We start from the raw sequence: 21,948 nt of genomic DNA, 5'->3' as shown, positions 1-21,948 counted from the left end.
TAATTCACACTCAAAATGGCAGTCGTAAAAACAGACAGAAATTTCAAATGATTAAAATTAAGGACCTTCTGCTGAGTTTGGCCAAAATTAAGGACTTTTAAGGACCACAAATCGATTCAAAAAAATCTAAGGACTTTTAAGGACTCTTAAGGACCATACAAACCCTGATAAAGCATGGGCAATAAATGATTAGTAAAATGTTTTATTCTAATGTAAAAACATTTCTTCCTGAGGCATGATCATCGTCAACATGTTAAAGTACAGTCAATGTTAATCAAATGCAGGAATATTCAGTCTTAGCCACAGAGGAAAGAATAAAAGATGATGCCTTTTCCTTCCATGGCTGTAGCAGTACTTTTGAACTTTTGATAGTTGAAGAGGTTGTGGTACTTTTCTTTACATCCAGTGCTCATTACTTAGATGGCTTCTTCGGAATTTAAAAATTGGACAATATACAGATATAAAAACCTTTCTATCTACATGTGAAATAGATGAATAATTATTTTATATGACTGTTAACCTTTAACTGAAAAATGCAGGAGCACACTGGAAGAAAGTTGAACAAAAAATGAATACAAGAAAACCAAAAATGAAACATAATGGAGTGAAAAATGATATTACTAATGCAAACTGACTTTTGTTATAGGAATCATTTGCTAAATTTAAGCAATTTTCAAAGATAATGAAGGGAAAAAAGCACAAAATGCATTCACATAATTGAATAAATTTTAAAACCGTTTTTGAAATATACACATGTAATGAAAATAGGAAAATGAAATGGAAATTACTGAACACTAACTAAATGACCAGATGGAAGCATTTTAAAAAGAATTCAAACCTGCTCCACAGCAAGGGGCAATTTAAAGCTACCAAATAAACCAAGTATAGTAGCACAAATATGATCCTTATTTATTCATTCTAAATTTTACTTTCATCATTTTTTTAAATCATTGGAATTTTTAATAAATGAATACTTGTCAGTCTTACCAGTGAACAAAGCACCAAAGAAAAAAATGTCACCAGATTTTGGCACCATACACACAAATAAATAAATAAGTGCAAAAGAATTTAGTTCAATTTATTTTTAAAAATACAAATTCTTATTTAAAAAAACAGTTATAATTTATATTTGAGATAGTCATAATTAGAAATAGCAGCTTACTGATGTCAGGAATGTGATTTCTGAAGCAAAGCCTTTTTTTTTTTTTTTTTTTTTTTTTTTTTTTTTTTTTTTGGCAGTTTTTCACATTACATCTCCATATTGCTTCTGTGATGATATATAACTTTAATCATGCTTATTTCCAAAAATTCAGATAGAGGGTAAAATATTCCTTTCTTAGAAATATGCAGTAGCTTCATTTTCACTTGATGGTAAATTGAAAATTGTCATCATTTTCAATCCAAAAGAAAAAGATTTTTGCAAATGAAAGGAAATGTTTCAGTTCTTATTATTTGGTTTTGGGCTTTCTATATTGCTTGGGGCAAATGCAGCTAACCTTAATGATTAATTACTGGTTGCCAGTAAAATCAAGAAGTACAGTACAAAGCCCAAAATTTAGATGTGTGATGCCTGGAATGATTTAATATCCAAACCCCTGGATCACCAGGAAAATGTTTTTCTCCCCACAAATTCAAATCATGAAAAATATAATAGTCAAGAAAAATCAGATATACCATAAAAGCAATTTTCTCTAGATTGAGATTTCTATATCAACTGCTGGTTAGGGAATCACACCATGGCTAACATTAACCACATTGACCGACATTAGCCACAACCATACTTTTGACCCTTGAGTGGTTGTCGGGGGAGGGGAGGAGAAGTTAGCATTTTTCTGTGACCTAAACAGCCAGTCAGTAAAGTGGTTAGTGATGTTGATTGCTGTACCAATAGATCCTGTTTCAAATCCTGATAGTAGGTAAAGAGGGGTGGAAGACCTTGAGACTGCCTCCAGGGTGTCAAAACTGGAGAAGAAACTAGACACTTAACTAGGTTCAGCAATATCTCAATAAGCTGTGGTACTACAGAGATGCTTACCTAGCTTCTACCTGTATCTGTGAACAATAAATGAAGCCCCAAGACAAATTTATCTGAAGTGGGATATTGCTTATACTGGTTTCCTTTTGTTAGCAGTGGGGGAGAGAGAAATTAGATGCCAAGGAATATAAGTTACGCTAAGACACCAAATTGCATTATTCTCTAACTTTCTAATTTGATTCAGCTTATTTTTTACATGTTATTACTACAACTATCTTATCAAAATTTTTGATTACACTAAAAAGAGTTTTTACATCTGGAGCTATAGTATGAACTGCAAAACAAAATCATGTTTTGATGTCAATCAATTAGAGATTGGAATTGCAGCAAAGAATGGATATATGCACATCTATCTAAAAATAAAAGTGTAAAAGGAAACATGGAAGGCCAACATTATATGTACTAAAATCAGAAAACAGGAAACACTGGAAGGTCAACATTATACATACTAAAATCAAAAAACAAACTTTTTGATTTTTTCGTATTTTGACATCCTATTCACAATAAATAACAGAAAAATCATTCACTACACTAAAAGTCATTATCATAGCAAAGTGATGATTAAATGGGTGACACAGACAGTGCCATAGCGAGGGTATGGCATTGACAGGTCCAATGTTAATGGCTCAAGGCAAAATATTTATTAAGGAAATGGACTTTAAAAAACAGAGTGAACATATTTGACAGGTTGGTAATCAAATTTTAAAATTGCCATGGTGTAAAGCATTTAAAAATGTCTGGCAAAAAAAGCAACAGCTGATATTGTAGTAGTTAACAATTTACAGATGAATTCATTGAACTCATTAATAATGAAAAGTTACTTGACAAAAACATTTATTATGCTAATGAAACTGGTGTTTTCTGGCAATATGTGCCCTGAAATATCTTGGTAGTCTTTGCAGAAAAGGTGCAAACTGGTGTCAAAAATTCCAAAATGAGACAGATGATTTTGACAAAATGTAAAAATGTTTGGAAAATGTAAAAATGTAAACTTTCCATTATTGGCATGGAATGCAACCCACTCGCTTCACAGAACTGTTTACTCCTGCAAGCATTACCCCGCACAGATATTGTTCCCCTTATTACTTGTTAATTCAGTATACCACTGTTCGAAAACCTGGTGAAAATCTTCGAAAGAATGATTTCAGAAACTAACAGCATCACACACGCATCTTTCAGGTTTCTTCATACAGGTGCGCATTATATCCCGGAAAAAAAAAAAAATTAAAATGTAGTTTGAAATTTCAGGTGTGCATTATACAGAGGCTGTTCACACATTTTTTTGACGATTTTGGTAAGCAGTAATAAAAAATCATTTGCTACAAAAGAAGTAATTGCAATTGTACTATGTTTTTAAAAGTCAAAATTATCATCTGTGGCTTGAAAGTTTTGTTTTTATTCAAAATAGCGAATTTAACAAAGCAGTGGCTCGAAGGCTACATTTACGCTCTTTCCGAAGAGAAATATGCATAGTTCGTTATCCAAACCCCTGGATGGAAACAAAACGATGGGAGAGTCATGGTTTTGTGATATCTATAGCATCGATAGGTAATATCATCAACAAGAAAAGAAAAAAACGTCAAATTGGAGCCTCAAGTGGGACAAAAATTCCAAATAAGTATCCAAGGAAAAAATTGACATCTTCGACTATTGCAAAGGTACGTTGTTTAATATTAAAAGAAAATCCCCCTAGTCAACGGACAGTTGCAAAATCATTAAAATGCTCGGTGTCCACTGTAAATAAAATGATAAACGTTGATTTAAATCTTAAGAAAGCGAAAAAATGCAATGTGCATCGTCTTCTTCCAAAGCATATCGCTCAACGCAGGACACGCTGCAGGATTCTATATGAGAAACACTTATCCGGGAAAAAAAAAAATGGAAAACAATTGTCACAATAGATGAAGCACGGGTGTATTTAAATGATTGTAACAAAAAAAGAGCCATTTATTATCATAAAAGGGGAGAAAAAAATTTAAGTACATGGTTCAAAGAATCGAAAGAAAGTTTTTCTAAGGGATTCATGATTGTTGCTGGTTTTTGATATAATGGTAAGTTAAAAATAAAGAGAGTGCAAAAAAATGTCAAGATTAACTCCAAATACTATCAGGAACATATTTTATTGCCAACTTTTCTGAATGAAATACCATCGCTTTACCCACAGTGCCATCAATCTGTGAGACTCCATCAGGACAAAACTAGCAGTCACACATCAAAATCCACTGTAAATTTCCTAAAAGAAATGGAACAAAAAACTGGTATCATGGCCATACCCTTCACTGATATCCCTACTAAATCTGCCGATGTGTCACCTATGGATTTTTGTGCTTTCGGACTTTTAAAAACTGCATTATCCAAAAGTTGTCCCAAAACCCTAACAGGACTCCGGAAAGTTGTTCGGGAGGAATGGGATAGAATACCTCTTCTGCCATTTAAAAAGGCATTATTATCCTGGAAATTGCGGTGTTGAAAGATAGTTTCAGAATAAGGGATGTTAAATAGAACATTTAAAACACAAGAATTTTATGTAATTTAGTTTTGTGAATACAATATACATCGTCTAAAAAAATGTGTGAACAGCCTCTGCACACTGTTTTGCCTCATACGACAGAATATAAATCTTCCAATTTCAATTACTTCTAATAAAACCAATGATAAATGAAGGATAATAAAAGAAACTAGAAGAAGCTTGGTTATTTATTGTATTTGCTACATGAAAAGAAGATAATTTTATATTATAGCAACTTTTGCCACTGCTAAACATTTCTATTGCAGAAGACAGCATGTTTTATTTATTATATTTTTGGAATACCCATTGAAATGGTGTGAAGTGTTGCATACATATATGATGCCCAATTTTGAAATCTACAAATAATAATATGAAGTTAAGTAAAACAGCAGCATATAAAATCAAGTCAAGTAAAACAGCATATAAAATGAAGCTAAGTAAAACAGCAGATGATAAAATGGAAAAGATAAAAATTTACTCTTGTGAGAGGAAAAAAAGAATTTTTAAACTTTTGATTACTATAATTTATATATTTAAGAAATAGTTTTTTATATATTATTAATAAATATTTATTAGGCATTATTGATAAAAATGGAGAAAAAGAAATTTCATATGAATAATCCTCAGTAAAAGTTCATATGAAACTTTAAAGTTCAAAATAGGCATTGCAATTTATTGAAGATTGTGACTAAGTGTGCAAACTACATTTGGCATTATTATTGCTTATAACAAGTATGCCAAATTTCAAAATGCTCCAATACATAAACTCATGTATGTCATGAAGAATTCTGAATAAAAATTTGATGAAAATTTGAATTTGAAAAAATTTGAATAAAAATGAATTTTTTCACAAGTATGCCTAGAAATATGCCTACTTTAAGATGATGGTAAAAATTTTACAGGTTATAATTCAAAACGTCTTTCAAAAAATTTATAAAAATTATTTAAAAATACAATTTTAAAATAAATCAGAGAAAATACAAGAATTTTATTCGAATTAAACCTAAATTTTGAATAATGAAAGGAAAAATTAAGTAAATTTATTTAAAAGTCGATATCATTAAATATACATAAAATTCAGTTAACATTGCAGGGGTAAAATTTTGACTGCTAATTAAAAAAAAAAAAAAAAAAAAAAAAAAATGCTGCTGTGATTTTTACAAATTTTGGCACAATTTGAGGCATAAAATCAAAATATGAAAAAAATTGGCATATCATTTCAGAAAAGTCCAATTTAGTGTCAAAATATGTTAGACTAATGCTTTACATAAATTTAACATAGTATATATAACCAAAGTCGTGCTTTCAAGACATGAAAATTCCAAGTTTAATTCTATCAATCTGCTGAATGAAATGGGAGATACAGAACTGTCCTCCCCCCTTTTTTTATTTGGTCTGCATCCATCATTCAGCCAATGGATATCAGAGTACAGCATTAATTAAAAATACAGTAACCTTTATAAAATTTTGCAAAATTTTCTGAACAGAGGCAAGACCTTGAAGAAATTATATTTTAACATAAAATTTATTATGTGGAGCATTACAAGGTAATGGAGGAAAATGGATGCAAGTATTTTTAAAAAATGCTAGACATAACTTATGATATGGCTTTCATGGTGATGATGATGATGATGACAGCCATGAATTTGAAAATTTTGGGATATCACAAGCAAAAGGTGAAATTTTCAAAAAAACAGGCAGCCCTCCACTTTTGCACAATGTTGGTTCCTGAAAACATGTGCAAATGTTGAATATTCGAAAGTAGAGGGGTGTAAAAAAAATTAAACATTAAGAAATTATATTTTAAAATATTTATTTATCAATATACATAACTCAGTTAACAAGGCGTGTTCAAGCATTTTCAGCTGTTTTCCTTAAAACTTGTCAAGAGTTAGCTGAATATCACCTTCTTTTTTCTTTTCTTGATAACATGCTGTGTCTTCCTCAGTCACCCTACATACTTAAGATATACGTTCTCCAGTGGAATCACATTCTTCCTTAATCATCAAATTTTTTCAAAGATGCATGATGGCTTCATTCATAATTTTGAATGTCAAAGTATATAGGATTTCATCAGTTTCTTCTTCTTCACTTTCACTACATAGTTCATTTAACTCTTGTTGCTCAATTATGTATTTATTTGACAGAGATACTGAGTAAGATTCAATCAACTCATTAACATCTTCGCTGTTGACGTCCAAGTTTAGTTCAATCATTAGACTAACTATTTCATCTGGGATAGTTTTCAAGTTTCTTCAGATTTCATAAAATCACTCAGCATTTTTAAAATTTTATTTTAAAATAACTGGAAGAAATTATTTATCTTTCCCTTTCAATGCTCTGGGAGCTCTGCTTGATAAACTAACATTGGCTGCAGTTTTAAATTATAATTTTTATAATATATACAAAAGTCCTTAAAAATTTCAATTTTTAAAAATGTGCAATATAGCAGAATGTGTAAAAGTCAAAAGCGACCTGTAATATAATTTGTGAAGAAACATGGAGATGAGAATGATAAAACAAAAATTTTCCATTGCGATAACAATCCCCAATCAGTTAATGAATATAAAAATCCCTAATATGATAGCAAATCCAAAAAATATCACTACTGATAGTGAAGAAAGTGAAAAAGAGGTTGTTGGGAATGGAAAGATTTTAACTGACAATTAGTGGAAATTCTCAATATGGGAATTACAGAACCCGAACAATGAAACTTTGTAACTGAACAACAAATTATATCTGCATATAAAATTAACGTACTAGCACAAAAAGTGAAATAGTTTAAATAATTTACATTGAAAGAATGTTAATAAAATGAAAAAAATATTTTATTTTTATTTAATTATTTTGTAAATTTTGATTTCCTTAAGGTCATAAATGCTTTATTACTTTACAAACAACTATTTTATATATTTTTTAATTTTAAAATTGCTACATGCCATTTTATTAAATTCAAACAGATCAACCAGAAATTTCTGAAATTTAGAATCATCAAAAGTCCCAACAATTCTGGATCCAGACTTAAAACCATATCCCCAGATGTGTCTACAGGTATAGAGATAAATGTGTGTCCTTGCATATGCAGTAAAATGAATTACATGTGTGCAATTTATGCCTATCAAAGGTAATGACTTTAAATCATGATAGACTAGCTCTTATAATACTTTTAATCACAATTTTATATATTCAGAAAATGACACTAATTTTAAAATGAAGTTGAAAAATTACTTTTTTGTAAATAGCAAACGATACTCAAATAGTATAAATATTAATATTATTAATGTAAAAAGAATTGCATTAATATTCAAACATTTTCTTATGATTTACTTTTTACTGCTTTTGTAATCTTGTTTATTATTTTCAAAAATGATTTGATTCCTAGCATTTTGTTTGAGAGATCTGACAAATTTTTCATACTAGCATTTGTTCAGAACATCTATTATAACTTTCATTTCTATTAGGAAATAATATCTTTCTGGAAAATTAATTCTTTATCACTTAAATTTCGGCAATCTGATTTATTAATGCCCCCCAATTTTTCTTTAAATTATACTGATTTAATCATACCTAAAGCTAAATTTTCACATTTTTTTAACATTTTTAGAAATACTTCTCTCCTAAAGAAAGGGATATCTTCATGAAAAATTTCTGATAGGGACTGGCTCATATTTATATTACTCGTGTGAAAAATATGAAAACAGTCAAGTAGCTGGCCTATTCACTGAAATTCCAAACACTGGTGCTAATCACTCTAATAAGGGTATAACTTTGGTAACAATAACAGAACTTGATTGCTTCATTTTCATTTACCTTTTCTGCTTTTTAGAGCTATATTAAATAGAGATAACATACATAAAAATTTTTAATTGATTTGCTTCAAAGTGCTACTATTTGAAGCTGCAACAATTATTCATTGCATGCTTTATATACATTATACTAAATGTTTAGTAATAATAACAAAATGAAAATTATAAAAAATGCAAGATGCTGATTTATGTGTCTCACATTAAATACAGTACAAAGTCTGTAATCTGGACTCGTCGGGACTTCGGCGATTGCGGATTATAGATCATCAATTTAAATCTGGTAAGATGGCATGCAGAAATTATACAATTAAAAATATGAAACCACAATTTATGAAATAAAGAGCAATTATGATGTAAAGGGTATCAAAATTTACAAACTTACTTAATATTTATTTGTTTACTTTATTAAACATTTCTTTCAATGTAAGTTGTTTAAGTTGCTTCGTTTTTTGTGCTAAACGAGCATGTGTAAAGCAAAAAAAAAAAAAAAAGTTTGTGGCTTAGAGGTTCGGATTATAGATCATTCCGGATAATGGATGTCTGGATTACAGACTTTGTACTGTAATAATAAATTATTATAACTAATAATTAAATGAGTTTTCAATTTAATTTGGTAGACTGATTAAGAGAAAATAGGTGAAGGGATTCTGTTTAAAGAGAACCTTCATAGGGATAGCTTCTTTAAAGGAAACTTTGTGTTCATGTTATATATAGGGAAAAATGTGAAAGAACCCTTAACCCCACCTAGCAGCATTCACTGAGTTTATCTATTTGGCCATTAATAGTCAAATAAATCTTTGATTACAATTATTTTAAGACCCTTAGTTATTACCAGCATTTTTTAAACCCTAGTGAAAGTTTTAATAAAAATGCTAATTAAAAACATTTTTATTACAATTACTTTAATAAAATAAGGTCTATTATTACAAATTTTAGGAACACTTTTTTCCAATTATACAGAGACAAAAAGTGTTCTATATTGGTTCTATGGTATTCTCTAAGAAAGCTTTGTAAACGAAAATTAATTTCAGCACTCTAGTTTTAACAATAAATTTTAATGTTAGAAAATAATGAAACTGCATTCCTTTTAAGAAGCAATTAATATTATTAATATTTTTTTTAATTTAGCTGGATTGTTTACAATACAAAATTCATTTTAAACTCTTTCAGAGAATTAATTGAAACCATTAATAAACAAGTATATATTAAAGAAATCTGAGTACATTCATGTTTAAGTAATTTTGCTACTTGTTATGCTGTGCCAACTGTAAACTGAAAAGTGTCATCTTATCCAAAAAGATGGTTAATGGAAATCAGATTATCAACCATGATTGCCTGATTTCTATTAACTGCCTTTCATACAGATAAAGAATGAAAGAACTATCAAGAATATAATGCTTTGAAATTATCATAAGTAGTTTTAACAAAATTTTGTTGCTTTAAATATGATGCATTTTGCATACATGCATCTTATGTTTCAAAATTGACAATTAACAGACACAATTTCTTTTCTAAAATGAATTTCTAAGTTTTTGTAAGTAACATGGTGCTCCTTCTAGTTATTCACTTGAAAGAAGCATCTCATTTGAATCCCTCTTGTCCTGGCTTTGACTGAACCAATAAATCTTTTATAGATGATGTGGTCTCTTTTTTTCATAATGTTATCAGCACTTTAATGTTTCACAACATGTATTTCTGAGAACATAACTTTTTCTGATGACTGTATTTCAACATTAATATACAGAATAAGATTTTACAAAAAGAATCGAGAATAAACATCAACAAACTACAAAAAGTACAATACATATTGAAATTTCTATTAAAAATTATGATTAGAGTTTACTTCAAGGTACCCCTTGTATTATCGCGAAGTTGTTGTTTCATTATGGTAGCCTGAGTAATTGAATGCTATGGAAAACCTACTATGACATAATCAGCTACATGATTTTGGGAAATTTTGAATCATGGGATGTTTTGTAAGTGCTTTACTGGTGTGTGTTGGTTTTGTTTTATTGTTTAGATGGTAGAATGGCGGAATGTACTAAGATTAATTTGAAGTTTCTGTACGATTCGGAACAAAAGGGGAAAAGAGCATTAATTGACTGGTGTGTAAATGAAGGTTTACTTAGTAGCCATTATAAGTGCCCTGTATGTCGGAAGAAAATGCGTCTGGTTTAATGTAAAGACTGTTCAGATGGATTTCAATGGGTTTGTAGGAAGAAAGGTTCAGATGGTCACTATGTGAAGTGTAATTTATGTGGCAACACTGATATATGGATTCGAGTTCAGATAATTTTAGGAAGTTTTTGGATGCTGTTAAGGAATTTTGTGTGCCACAGACTGAAGACGAAAAAATTTCTAAAAAACGTTAAGTCAATATTTGCTTTGTGTAGCGTTTAAATGTATAGGAGGTTTTTCCTTTTTTATGCTATTTTATTGTTTGGTTAAAATGTAATTTGTTGAGATTATGTATTTTTTGTTTGCCTCTAATGTAGAATTGCGAGCTCCTTTGACTTTTTAAGTGAAAATATATCGATGTGTACATGGACAAAGTCAAGGGAGTGTGGAATGCTATTTTTGTGCAATTCTGGGATTTTTTTTAAGTGAAAATGGGTCGATGTGTACATGGATACCGAGTTTGTGCAATTGTTTGTCTTGTTATTTTGGCTTTGTGTAACGGCGACTTTTGGCTCAAAAATCGCCGCTCCATAAGCCAAAATAACAAGTCAAAGAATTGCACAAACTCGGTATCCATGCACCACCAAAAATCGCCAAGTTTTGCCAAGGGGTACCCTAAAATATACTTTTACAAAAATTATCTACTGTATACTAAACTAAATATTTATTTCCTTAGATGACAGATAAATTTTCTATTTTGCATTTTATCAATATACATAACTAACTAATCAATTTTCAGAAAATTTTAAATGAAAATTTAATTAAGTGTGATGTATATCATAAGTTAACAAGGGAATTTTAATGTAAGAAAAAGGGTTTGCTAAAATTTGCCTCAACATATAAACAGAAAGGTAGATATCACTTTTGCTGTAGATACAAAAGTCCTTTATATGATTTAGCTTTATGCATGCACTTTTAACAGAGTTTAAAAATTAACTCCAGTCTAAAAGAAGGAAAAGAAAGGTTATTTCTTACCTACTGTTCAAGAAAACAGCTCCTGCAATTACTGAAGAACTCATCTGGCACATGTGCAACAACTGGTTGGCTTTTCCAGCAACTGGAGTACTCTGTCACAAAAATAATACATGCAAAATCAGAAAAATTAAGAAATTAATATTTCATTAAAATGAATACAGCATAATAGAATGCTGCATGGAAACTGAAAACTCATAAAAGAACACAGGGTAGTCACTCAAACAGGAGAATGAAATTCCCCGACTTTTCCAGGTGTGTGTTAAAAAAATTCCAGTCAATCCGCATAATGCTTGTTGGCTGTGCTGGAAGGTAAATTATTTGTGGTACCACTTGAATACACAAAAATTTGTCAATTACATATGACAAAATTGCTTTCCCTAAGCATTACTATTATAACTATAATAGCAGTTGTTTTCGCCACTGAAGATTGAGATTAGAATCTGCCCAATCTGGATTAAAAAATATCTTTCTTGGAGATATTTTGCAGCTAAATGAAACAAAGAAATATAATGATATTTTATGATAAATTCAGGTATTTTACATTTATTTAGCAGCCTGCATAAGCAAAAAATATGTGCATTAAATTTCGTGATGGTATGTCATCATACTTCTATAATTAGTTGCAGAAGTATGCCAGAGAAAATTGCCTGGAATTTGAAAATATTATTAACTAAAAATAATAATAATAATAATAAACTGAAATTTTTCAGATTTTAAATTACGTCCAAAGGGGCGTTTTTTTAACGTTTTGAGTGTTACCTTTATTTATTAAATATCATGTTCTTTGCACTTAAACCATAAAATTCAGTTCAAGAGCAATATCGCAAAATAATGTTAAATTAAGCATATCTTTAGAATTTCCGATATACACAGTCTCGCGAGCTGGAGATAAAAGTATTTTTTTTCTATATAACGTTGCCATTTCTCGCTTTTAAAGCATTGAGTTTGTAAATCAAAAATTCGTTAAAGTTTTACAAAATATAAAATCTATAATAAAACAAATTCCAAATTTGGGATTTCAGATGCCCATATTCGCAGTAGGATTTCGTCATTCAAAATTCGATGGCTCTATGTACCATTGTTTTATCACAATGCGAGAAATAGACAATCATTTATGCAGATTTTTCATTATTTAATTTCTTCAAATATAATGCAGGACTCTAACATTTTGTGGCAACAGTTTGAAAAGTGAACCGACGTTTATGAGTCCGACGCAAAATGCCAAAACGAAAGCAATAGTCCTTCGGGACTGAAATCCCTTTGGACTAATAATAAATAAATCTATAGGAGAGAAGCAACATTAAATAATACGAATAACATTAAAACAAAGTTAATTACTTAAAAATTTAATTACAATAACCAACGATATTTTTGCGAATATAGTTAGGTTATATTAAATGGTTAGCCTAGATGATCGATTACTATTTTTTTATTTTACTGCAAAATGATAAATAAGGCATTTGTTAAAAAGAAAAAAGTTTTAACAGATTTTGTGGTAAAATTCTAGTATGTGGCACATCCTTGGCACAATTTTGAAAATTATCTCCAACACCAAAATCGCCTATTTACAGCTCATCATAAATGTTCGGTTTACTGCTCATTATAATGTTGTCAAATTCTGTGCATACTGTACACTGGCAATGAACCGACTTTGTTTTATACGAGAATGGAAAGGTAGTTTCTTTTGTTCAACATGCACTATATATACACATGCGAATCTCTCAATTCTCGAGGTTACCAAAGTTGTTGAAAACTTGCTTTGCCTTTCTATAAGACAATCTGACAGGAGTTACGAAAACTGGCTCTACACCAGCTGTCTGAATGACGCTCATGCGATACATAATTCATCAAGAAAAGTGATTGCTTCCAACATTGGTGTAAAAATCGCTTTTTGGGGAGAATAACGTATGAATTTCCCTGATTTTTCCAGATTTTAACTAAAATATTTAAATTCCCTGATGTTTTCTGGCTTTTCAGGTTTTCCAGGTAGTGTAGCAACCCTGACATCATGTAAAAACTATGAAAATTTATTATATACAAAATTTCACATAAAAAATAAAGATTAATTTATGTATTTTAGGCAAAACAAAGAGAAAGCTATTCAGCCTAAACCTCATCTAAATTTGACAGTCACCATTCCAGGATATAAAATCTGAGAGTCTTGTATCCCTCTTTCCTTACCATCAGTCAATCCACAGACAAATATAAATTTACAAAATTTTTTAACATAAAACAGTTTACTTTTGTAGTAAAACAGAAGTGAATCAAACATGAAGTAAATGAAGATCATAAAATGTAATCAATTTTTAATAGTACATTAATAGTTTTAATATTTATCTTTAAATAATTCTCCAGAAATATCACTGCATAAGAAAGAAATGTTTCAAAGTTAAACCATAAATAATGGAATTTGTGAAACATTTATATAGATTGAATAAGAAGTAAAGGAAATTACAGTAGTACTTCCTGTAAGGAACACATCTATTTAATTCTCTGAGCAATGCATGTTTTTGGATCTGTCATGAAGACCTGTGTTTAAACAACATTGATAAACTAAATTTGTACAATGACTTATTTTAGTCTCTATTTTCATAAACTTATATTCATTAAGATGACGTTTACATTATCAAAGAAAATACGAAAGGAAAATATCTTAAATTATAAGCTAATATATATCGAGTGACAAAAACTCATATGATTGAATCAAGCCAGTCATGCCGCTCAGAGGGTTAAGGACAATTCTGTTAATAGTTGTCCCTTTGAATAGGGAACTTAATATATTTAGCTCTTATTAAGGGCACTCTATTTAAAGGGCACTGAAAAAGGTTTCAAAAATAAGATAGAGGTAGAGAAATAAATATAAATAGAAATGTTAGTAATCTTTTCTGAAGGTTTGTACTCAGTGAAAGGCATAAAATGTATATTTAATCCCTCTCTTTTGAAAACAGCTTTTCAGTACAGAAAAGGAGAACAACATATTGCGAAAAAGCAAGTTATAATGCAATCAAAAAGATATTTCACATTCCCAGAATTTAAAATCCAGTTATTCTTGATACAGTTCTCAGCAGTGGGCAGAAAACTATGCTAACAAGTTAAGGCAATCCAAGACAGGGACTAATGGCAAAGAAAAGTAGTGAGATGACTGGACCATCTGCCGAGGAACAATGCGGCTAAAGGACAAATGCCAAGGGACAAATCTTACAATGCGGCTAGAACGAAAACTTCTATTATTCTTAGTTCTTGCTAGAACTGAGAAGGAAAAGAAGTGTAATTTTCTACTTGTGTGTTATTTAGATAAATATAAGCAAAGGCATAACATTACTGTCAAGACTATTTGTGATGAAGGAAAATTAATAGATTTATAATATGCAACAGATTGGATAAAACAGCTAAATGAAATTTGTGAAAGATATGAGGCTATAAATATCTGCAATACAGATGAAAACTGATTATTTTATCGAATTTTGCCTAATAAAACTCTATGTTTCACAGGAAAAAGTGCTTTGGTGATAAAAGCTCCAAGGACCATGTCACTGTGCTGCTTTGTTGTGACATGAATGAAAAGTTTGAGCAATTATTTGTAAATTGAAAGGCGAAAAAAACCAAGATGCTTCAAACAAAGAAACCCCAAAACTTTTATCTAATTCCATTGGCAGTCCATTAGCATAATAATACAAAGTCACGGAAGACACAAAGCATATTATCAGAAAGGTTGATTGCTATTGACGAACTTCTAGAAAAAATAAATAGGTTCTGCTGTTTCTTGACAATTCACCTACCCACCCACCAAACACAAAACTGAAATCAGTGAAATTAGCATTTTTTCCCCAGCAAATGCAACATCTGTATTACAGTCTTTGGACCAAGGCATAATTTTAGAAGCTTACATTACAGATCACTGTTTGTATGGCATGTTCTTTGACAAGCTGGTTGCTCAGCTAGTAAAATATGTCAATATATTGGCTGCCATTCAATGGATAACAAAGGCTGTTAAATCTACATCACAAAGTTGTGTTCAGCATTATTTTAAGCAAGCAGGCTTAGAAATTCCAGTTTCAAGTACTAAATGGAAATACTAGCGATGAAAATGAATTGTTTGAACTTTTCAAAATTAGCAGCAGTGCTCAAATGCAAGAATATTTAGAAATCAATAAAAGCTTGTTGACTGAAAACACCAATAATGACAGAAATCTTTTATTTCAACTTTAGTTCATGACGTAAGCATTAACAAAGAAAGCTTTAAAAGCAGTGCAAGACAAAGAAAATTCAGAAAAAAGTGTGACATAAAAAATTATACAGATGCCTTAAAATACATCTTCCAATTAAAAAAAATTCATAACTGTTGATGACAGTGAATAACTCAAGATTATCAGCCATTAATTATCAATGATTAATAATTTTAATTTTAAAAAATGCTTGCAATGAATGTACAGACTTTCAAAACAAACCTATGTAATGCATTATTTGCAAAACATTTCTGTAAGTCCATTGTTCATCTCATTCATTTTTGCTATAATTAAACTTTTTTAACTAAGATTTTTCATTAACTTCAAATTCAAATAAATACCCGTGACTATGTTATTTATTTATATATCATTTATATAAAGCTTGGCACATTTATTTAAAGATAAGGAATTCAAAGATTATTCCAATAAAGATAATTTATTTAAAGCTGAATTTCTAATCAAATTATATAATTACATTAATTTAGTATGTACCCTCTGAAGACGGAACACCTCTATTTAAGGAACAAAACTGTCTGGTCCAATGTCCCTTTTAGGGAGGTACTACTGTGCATGAAATTTTGGTCACCCATCATAATAATTAACAGTATTCTAAATCTTTGAAGGCAAAGAAATAAATTTTCTAGTTGACATTAACACTTTTTTTTCAGTTTAAAAACTCAAAAAAAGATATCTTGACTTTTTGTATCTAAGCTTTTTTTGTTCATTATTATATTTGAGAATAAAAACACAATTTTATTCTTAATTTTAATCGAAGTTTAGAATTAGAAGAACTGTATTCAACTACAAAAATCCTGTTAGACACTGAAAAGTTATTTCTTTTTTAAGTTTAAAAATATTATGAGTATGGTTTATATGGATTAAAAAAAAGTTATAACTTGGTAGAATTGCACAAGAATTGATAGTACTTGGTAGAATTGCACAAGAAGATGCAAGCACAAACTGGTGTTCATGTCCATGCCTTTCTAAATAGACAATTTCAATGTAATAGTGATAAGAGGGAAAAATAGCATGAATGGCAAAATGGTACATAATGTATTGGAACTCAAAATTATCTAAAGTACAAGTAGTAGTATAACTTTTATTGGTGAAATAAGTCAATTTTACAAAGATTCATTGCAAAATTGTGGTATTATGTACAATATAGCACAGGCAAATTCAGGACGGGGCTATGGGACTGTAGCTCCCTTAGTTAACCAAAATTCTTGATTATTTAAAATTACTACACCTGCTTGTTCTTAATTTTCTTTTAAAAATAAATAAATAACATTTTTTTAAACTTTGACTTTTTTTAAGTGGTAACATTACTTTTTGGCTTGACAGGCTGAAAATTTTTCCTGCTTTTGTAGGCATTCTACTTGTAGCATTGGCACAGTCAAAAATATTTTATTGCCAGTTATTTCAACGTGTTAAATTAATTATAAAAAAATATTGCAGTGTCCTTTATGATTCACTCCAGTAACATTTAGAGACTTTTTCTATATAATGTAACAGTAACATTTAGAGACTTTTTCTATATTCTTCTTTTATATTTTCATGATAATATAAAATTTTTAGGACCTCAGCTTCTCCCCCAGACCAAAATGCTGGATTTATCACTGCAATGCAGCAAACATAGTGTCACAAAAATGATGGCAGTGGTTCAAATATTCAAAAATGTCTGCACAAGATTTGCCTGAGCTGATCAACAAAGGTTATTAATACAAATCACAGTAGACATTTCCATGCAGATTGATGAAATGATTTTTAGTAATTGCATTTACATTATTCAGTGGGAATGTAAGCCATAGCAATAGATATACTTTAATTCAACAGCTTCATTTTTATCTGGAATATAAAAACTTCAGATAGAACAAACTTAAAATTGCACTATCAGCAGAGAAATCCATACTTCTGTCTTTTTCTAGTGTAAATACAGTGCAAAACTAGAAACTAGAAAAAGTTTCTTGTTATTTGCAAGATTTATGCAAAAGGATATAATAATTAATGTCTACTCTTATTGCTAAAGAGAAAGGTTTTTCTACAAAGACATAACAATCAAGAGAAACATGAAAAAGGCAAAGCCATTGTTCTCATTTGCAACAATGAAGCAGCACACTTAATAAAAGCTTAGCTTAAAGTTTTAGAGTTTGTCAATAATTAATAGGTTTAAACAGCAAGTAGATTTCTATCATTGAGGAATCAAACATTAAAAAAAAAAAAAAAAAAAAAAAAAAAAAAGCATTTAGACTGCCATTAACACAGACTGGACTGTGTGTTATATTGAAAAACAGCACATGATGTTTCAACCTAAAACAATCAAAAGCAACTTTCTTTTTATTATTAAACTATCATTTAGAATATTTTTCATAAATTAATTGTATTCCGTATATCAATAATAGGTTGTATAAAAAGTTCAAAATTACTTAAATAGACAGATATTTAAAACCAGATAAAATGGATTACGTTGGATTAGGTTTTATAAAATTGCTTTACACATTTTAAGGAATCTTACAAGAATCCTTGTCTTCAGTGAGCAAAAGCAAACTAGACTGTTTTTCCAAAAATACATCACTTAAGCTAATAAAGAATGTAGACGGAAAGGCATGTAAAGGGGAGAGGAGATAAAAGAAAGAAGCGGGAAGGAGTATTGAGCGTTTTAGTTTTGAAAAAGAATGATAATTCTTCAAAAATTATAAAAAGAACATAGAAGTCATAAACTTGCTTTTTCCTCAAAATTATGCTCATCAAGTTTGCATAACATATGAAATTAATTAGAAACAATAAAATTATTAAAATACAACTAATAAAATTACAACTTGATGAAACTTATTTTGAAAATGGTTTGAAATCAATGGGCACGAGGTTTGAAAAATAACATTTATATAGGAAAGATGAAATGAAATCCAACTTACTTTTTGGACAGTTGCCAATGGCAGAGCATTCATTGATAGCTTCAGTGCATTGTCAAAGCACTGAGAGAAGGTGATATAGCGAGACCAAGCTAATTCTAATCTTGCCAGGAATTCATTTCTGTTGTTTCTACATTCCTAAACAATTCATATGGCTACAATGTCAGTTATATATTAAAAATGAGGCATATTTCAATTTTATATTAGCATTAATTTTACAGAAATGATCTATAAACCTTTTGAAAGAATCAGACACAGATTGCTCTTTCTAAAGCGACAAAATTATTCTAGAAAATACATTAATTTTACTAATTTAGCAAAAATTAATACCAATTCAAGTTGAAATTTACCTACATTTAAAGTACAAGTTCACAGGCCACTCTTCAGTAACACATTACAAAGTCCAAAATCTGGACTCGTGGATTTTTCCGGATATTAGATCATCAGTTTAAATCCAGTAAGAAATGTAGAAATTATAAAATTAAAATCTAATTTTTGTAAATTTTAATCTAATAGTATCAAAATTTACGAAAAAAAAAACCTTATATTTATTACAATGTAAGTTGTTTAAGTTGCTTCGTTTTTTGTGCTAATACTTTTTCTTTAATTATGTAGACAGGCATAATCTCTTGTTCAGTTATATTGTTCAAGTCCTGTAACTAACGTTTCGAGAATTCTGACTAACTTGTCAATTGAAATTTTCTCATCTTCAGTAACTTCTCTGTCACTTTTTTCCCTATCGGTAGCGGTATTTTCTGGATCTAGAACCATACTACAGATTTTGCCATTCATTAATTGACTGATGAATGAAAAACTATACTTTATATCATCTTCATTTATTACTGCTTCTCCACATTTCTTTACAAAATCCGTTAATTGGAAAATTTCACCTTTGTTTTGCGATATTCGAAAACCTTTAAAATTAGCGGCTATCATCATCAAATTTAGCTATCCTTCACTATACATATTTGGCTATGCATCATGAGCTTGGTGACTAACGAGAAGTTGTTCCTATAAATTTTCTCTTGCTTCTATCGCACACTGAGACAATTAAGCCTCAATTGTATTAGTTTAGTTTTTATTAGTCTATTTCTTGCACATGCTTAAGACTTATCAGAGTTCTGAATAAATTCCCACATATACCCCCCCCTTATTGAGAGCCAGTGCCAATTTCTGTGAGCCCTAAATTCAGCGACTTGGTATGGCCACATGAGCCCTGGTGCAGGTTCTGGGTTTATGTGAATAATAAATCAGTTATTCTTAATTCAAATAGTCCTAAATGGGTCTATGAGTCTTTGAGTCTCATCAACAAAATCTAATTTTGGCATATGGAAAGAAATTTTGGGTAAATTTTTCCTCGTCAACACACTTTAGCACATTTAACTTAAATCTGTAATCATCGCCAAGCATAATGTCAGCATAAAAGGTTACCATACTCCTTTATTATTCAATTACTAACATAAAAAAATTGTTTAGGCATTGCTACATGAGTCAATACTCAAGCTGCCATGTTTTGAAAAACATACAGTGATGAAAGGAAAGTATAATAAATAATGATTCCCCAGGTTGGCATCAGATAATTGATATATCTATGTGGAATGTTTCGGTTTGAGATATGTGCCAAGCAGGTACCCAGGAACGGAGCCAAATTACCGATCATACAAATTTATGCTAAAATGATTGTTTCTTCAAAAACAAGGTATTTTATTTAGTGTCGAAGTGGGTTAATCTTTGGATTATCGTAACTTGGCGGTTTTTTGGCGAAAATTTGGCAACCAACCCTGCTAGTTTTTGTTTGGACGCCATTTTGTTTTTATGAAGTAAATGCTTTTTTTTTTTTAACTCAACATTTTTTTCCAACAATCTGCTAGTCGAATTATACTTATGCTAGAACTTTTATGGAACAAAAATGCTTAATCATGACAAAGATTAGGTGCGAAATTGGGAGAAAGTGCAGAATCGCAAACTGCTTGCTGCGTTTTTAAGAATTGCACATACACGGTATCCATGTACACACTGACCTATTTTCACCTAAAAAAAACATCCCAGAATTGCACAAAAATGGCATTGCACATACTCTTGACTTTATCCATGTACACTGCTAAAGTCCTAGCTAGTAACCTTTATCGCCAAACTACCTATTATCATATTCCAAAGATTACCTCGAAGTGAAATTAAGAATCCGTACTCTCCAGATGTTTTGTTATGTGCAGGGGTTAATCAAATGTGCATGCGTAAAGCCTACGAGAAAAATGTTGGTGGTTTTGTTTACGGATTTTAGATCATTCCGGATAATGGATGTTTGGATTTCAGACTTTGTACTGTATAACTGATAAACATTACAAAAATTTTGTGCTAAAATAATTACTTTACCATAATGTACTAAAAATCTTATCGTAGGTAATGACTCAAAATTTTATTTTTCACAATGGATCTTCACAAAATTAAACTTAAACTGCATATTGCTCAGAAGCTTATTAATATTACAAACTACAAAAAATGCAAATGTTAGAAAACTTAAGATTATTAATATTAAATAAAAATGACTACTACAGTTTTTAGTACAATTTGACACAAATGTTTATAAGTTTAACTTTTTTTTTAATTAGCACAACTGAGATTGTGAACAAAAAATCATAAAACAAAAATATACATATGAGGGATAACTTTCGGATGTATTATTTATTATAAGAGGTTATGCAGGGCATGTTAAAAAAAGTAAACAAACCTTAAGAATGTTATTTATACTTCCATGATAGAAACAAAATATACCACATAAAAATGAAAGCTGCTTCTTAAGAACACTAGCATGAACATCATTACTTCCACCAAGAACCTATTAAGAAAAAAAAAAAAAAAGCTACAATATGATGATTTCAATATCCAACATAAGTATGATAAATGTGTGTGTGTGTGATTATGGCAAAGCCTCGAGGGCTATCTGCCTAAGGGGAGGGATGCCTTCGTGGAGGACTTTCTAAGGGAAACTGGCTCGTATACACGTTACACATGGGGAAAACCACGAAAACGCCCATGCCGCCAGCCCGTTCGCGGGATTCGAACCTCGGACCGAACTACCAGTGTTCAGCGACTTTACCGCTCGGCCGCTGGTGGGCCGTATGATAAATGAGAAAGTAAGTAAAGATATTTAATTACAAATAAGTTATTACTTTTTTCAGGCTCAATATTTAAAGCTATGACTCAACAGAATTCAAGTCTAATCCTCTCTTCATGTAAATACAGCATCGAATAATTACTATTTTGTTAAGGGTTTGTCAGACATGTGCCATTTTTGAAACAACCAACTGTT

The 21,948-nt window shown here is 30.1% G+C and overlaps 1 protein-coding gene across 1 annotated transcript in view; it reads right to left on the bottom strand.

The window, feature by feature from the left end:
* HPS4 (Hermansky-Pudlak syndrome 4 protein) overlaps window positions 1-21,948 on the bottom strand; it is a 73,176-nt gene that overhangs the window by 41,444 nt on the left and 9,784 nt on the right. The window contains exons 3-5 of the mRNA XM_035367961.2: window positions 21,367-21,474; window positions 18,642-18,776; window positions 11,504-11,595 (exon numbers count right to left, since the gene is read on the bottom strand). Coding sequence (XP_035223852.1) covers window positions 11,504-11,595; window positions 18,642-18,776; window positions 21,367-21,474 — 335 coding nt within the window. The remainder of the gene's footprint in view (window positions 1-11,503; window positions 11,596-18,641; window positions 18,777-21,366; window positions 21,475-21,948) is intronic.

This window comes from Stegodyphus dumicola, chromosome 2 (assembly GCF_044657685.1).
Source record: "Stegodyphus dumicola isolate Sdum_Otavi_A_Nest chromosome 2, ASM4465768v1".
In the NCBI taxonomy this organism is placed as follows: domain Eukaryota; kingdom Metazoa; phylum Arthropoda; class Arachnida; order Araneae; family Eresidae; genus Stegodyphus; species Stegodyphus dumicola.
This window is presented reverse-complemented; position numbering and strand designations above follow the sequence as displayed.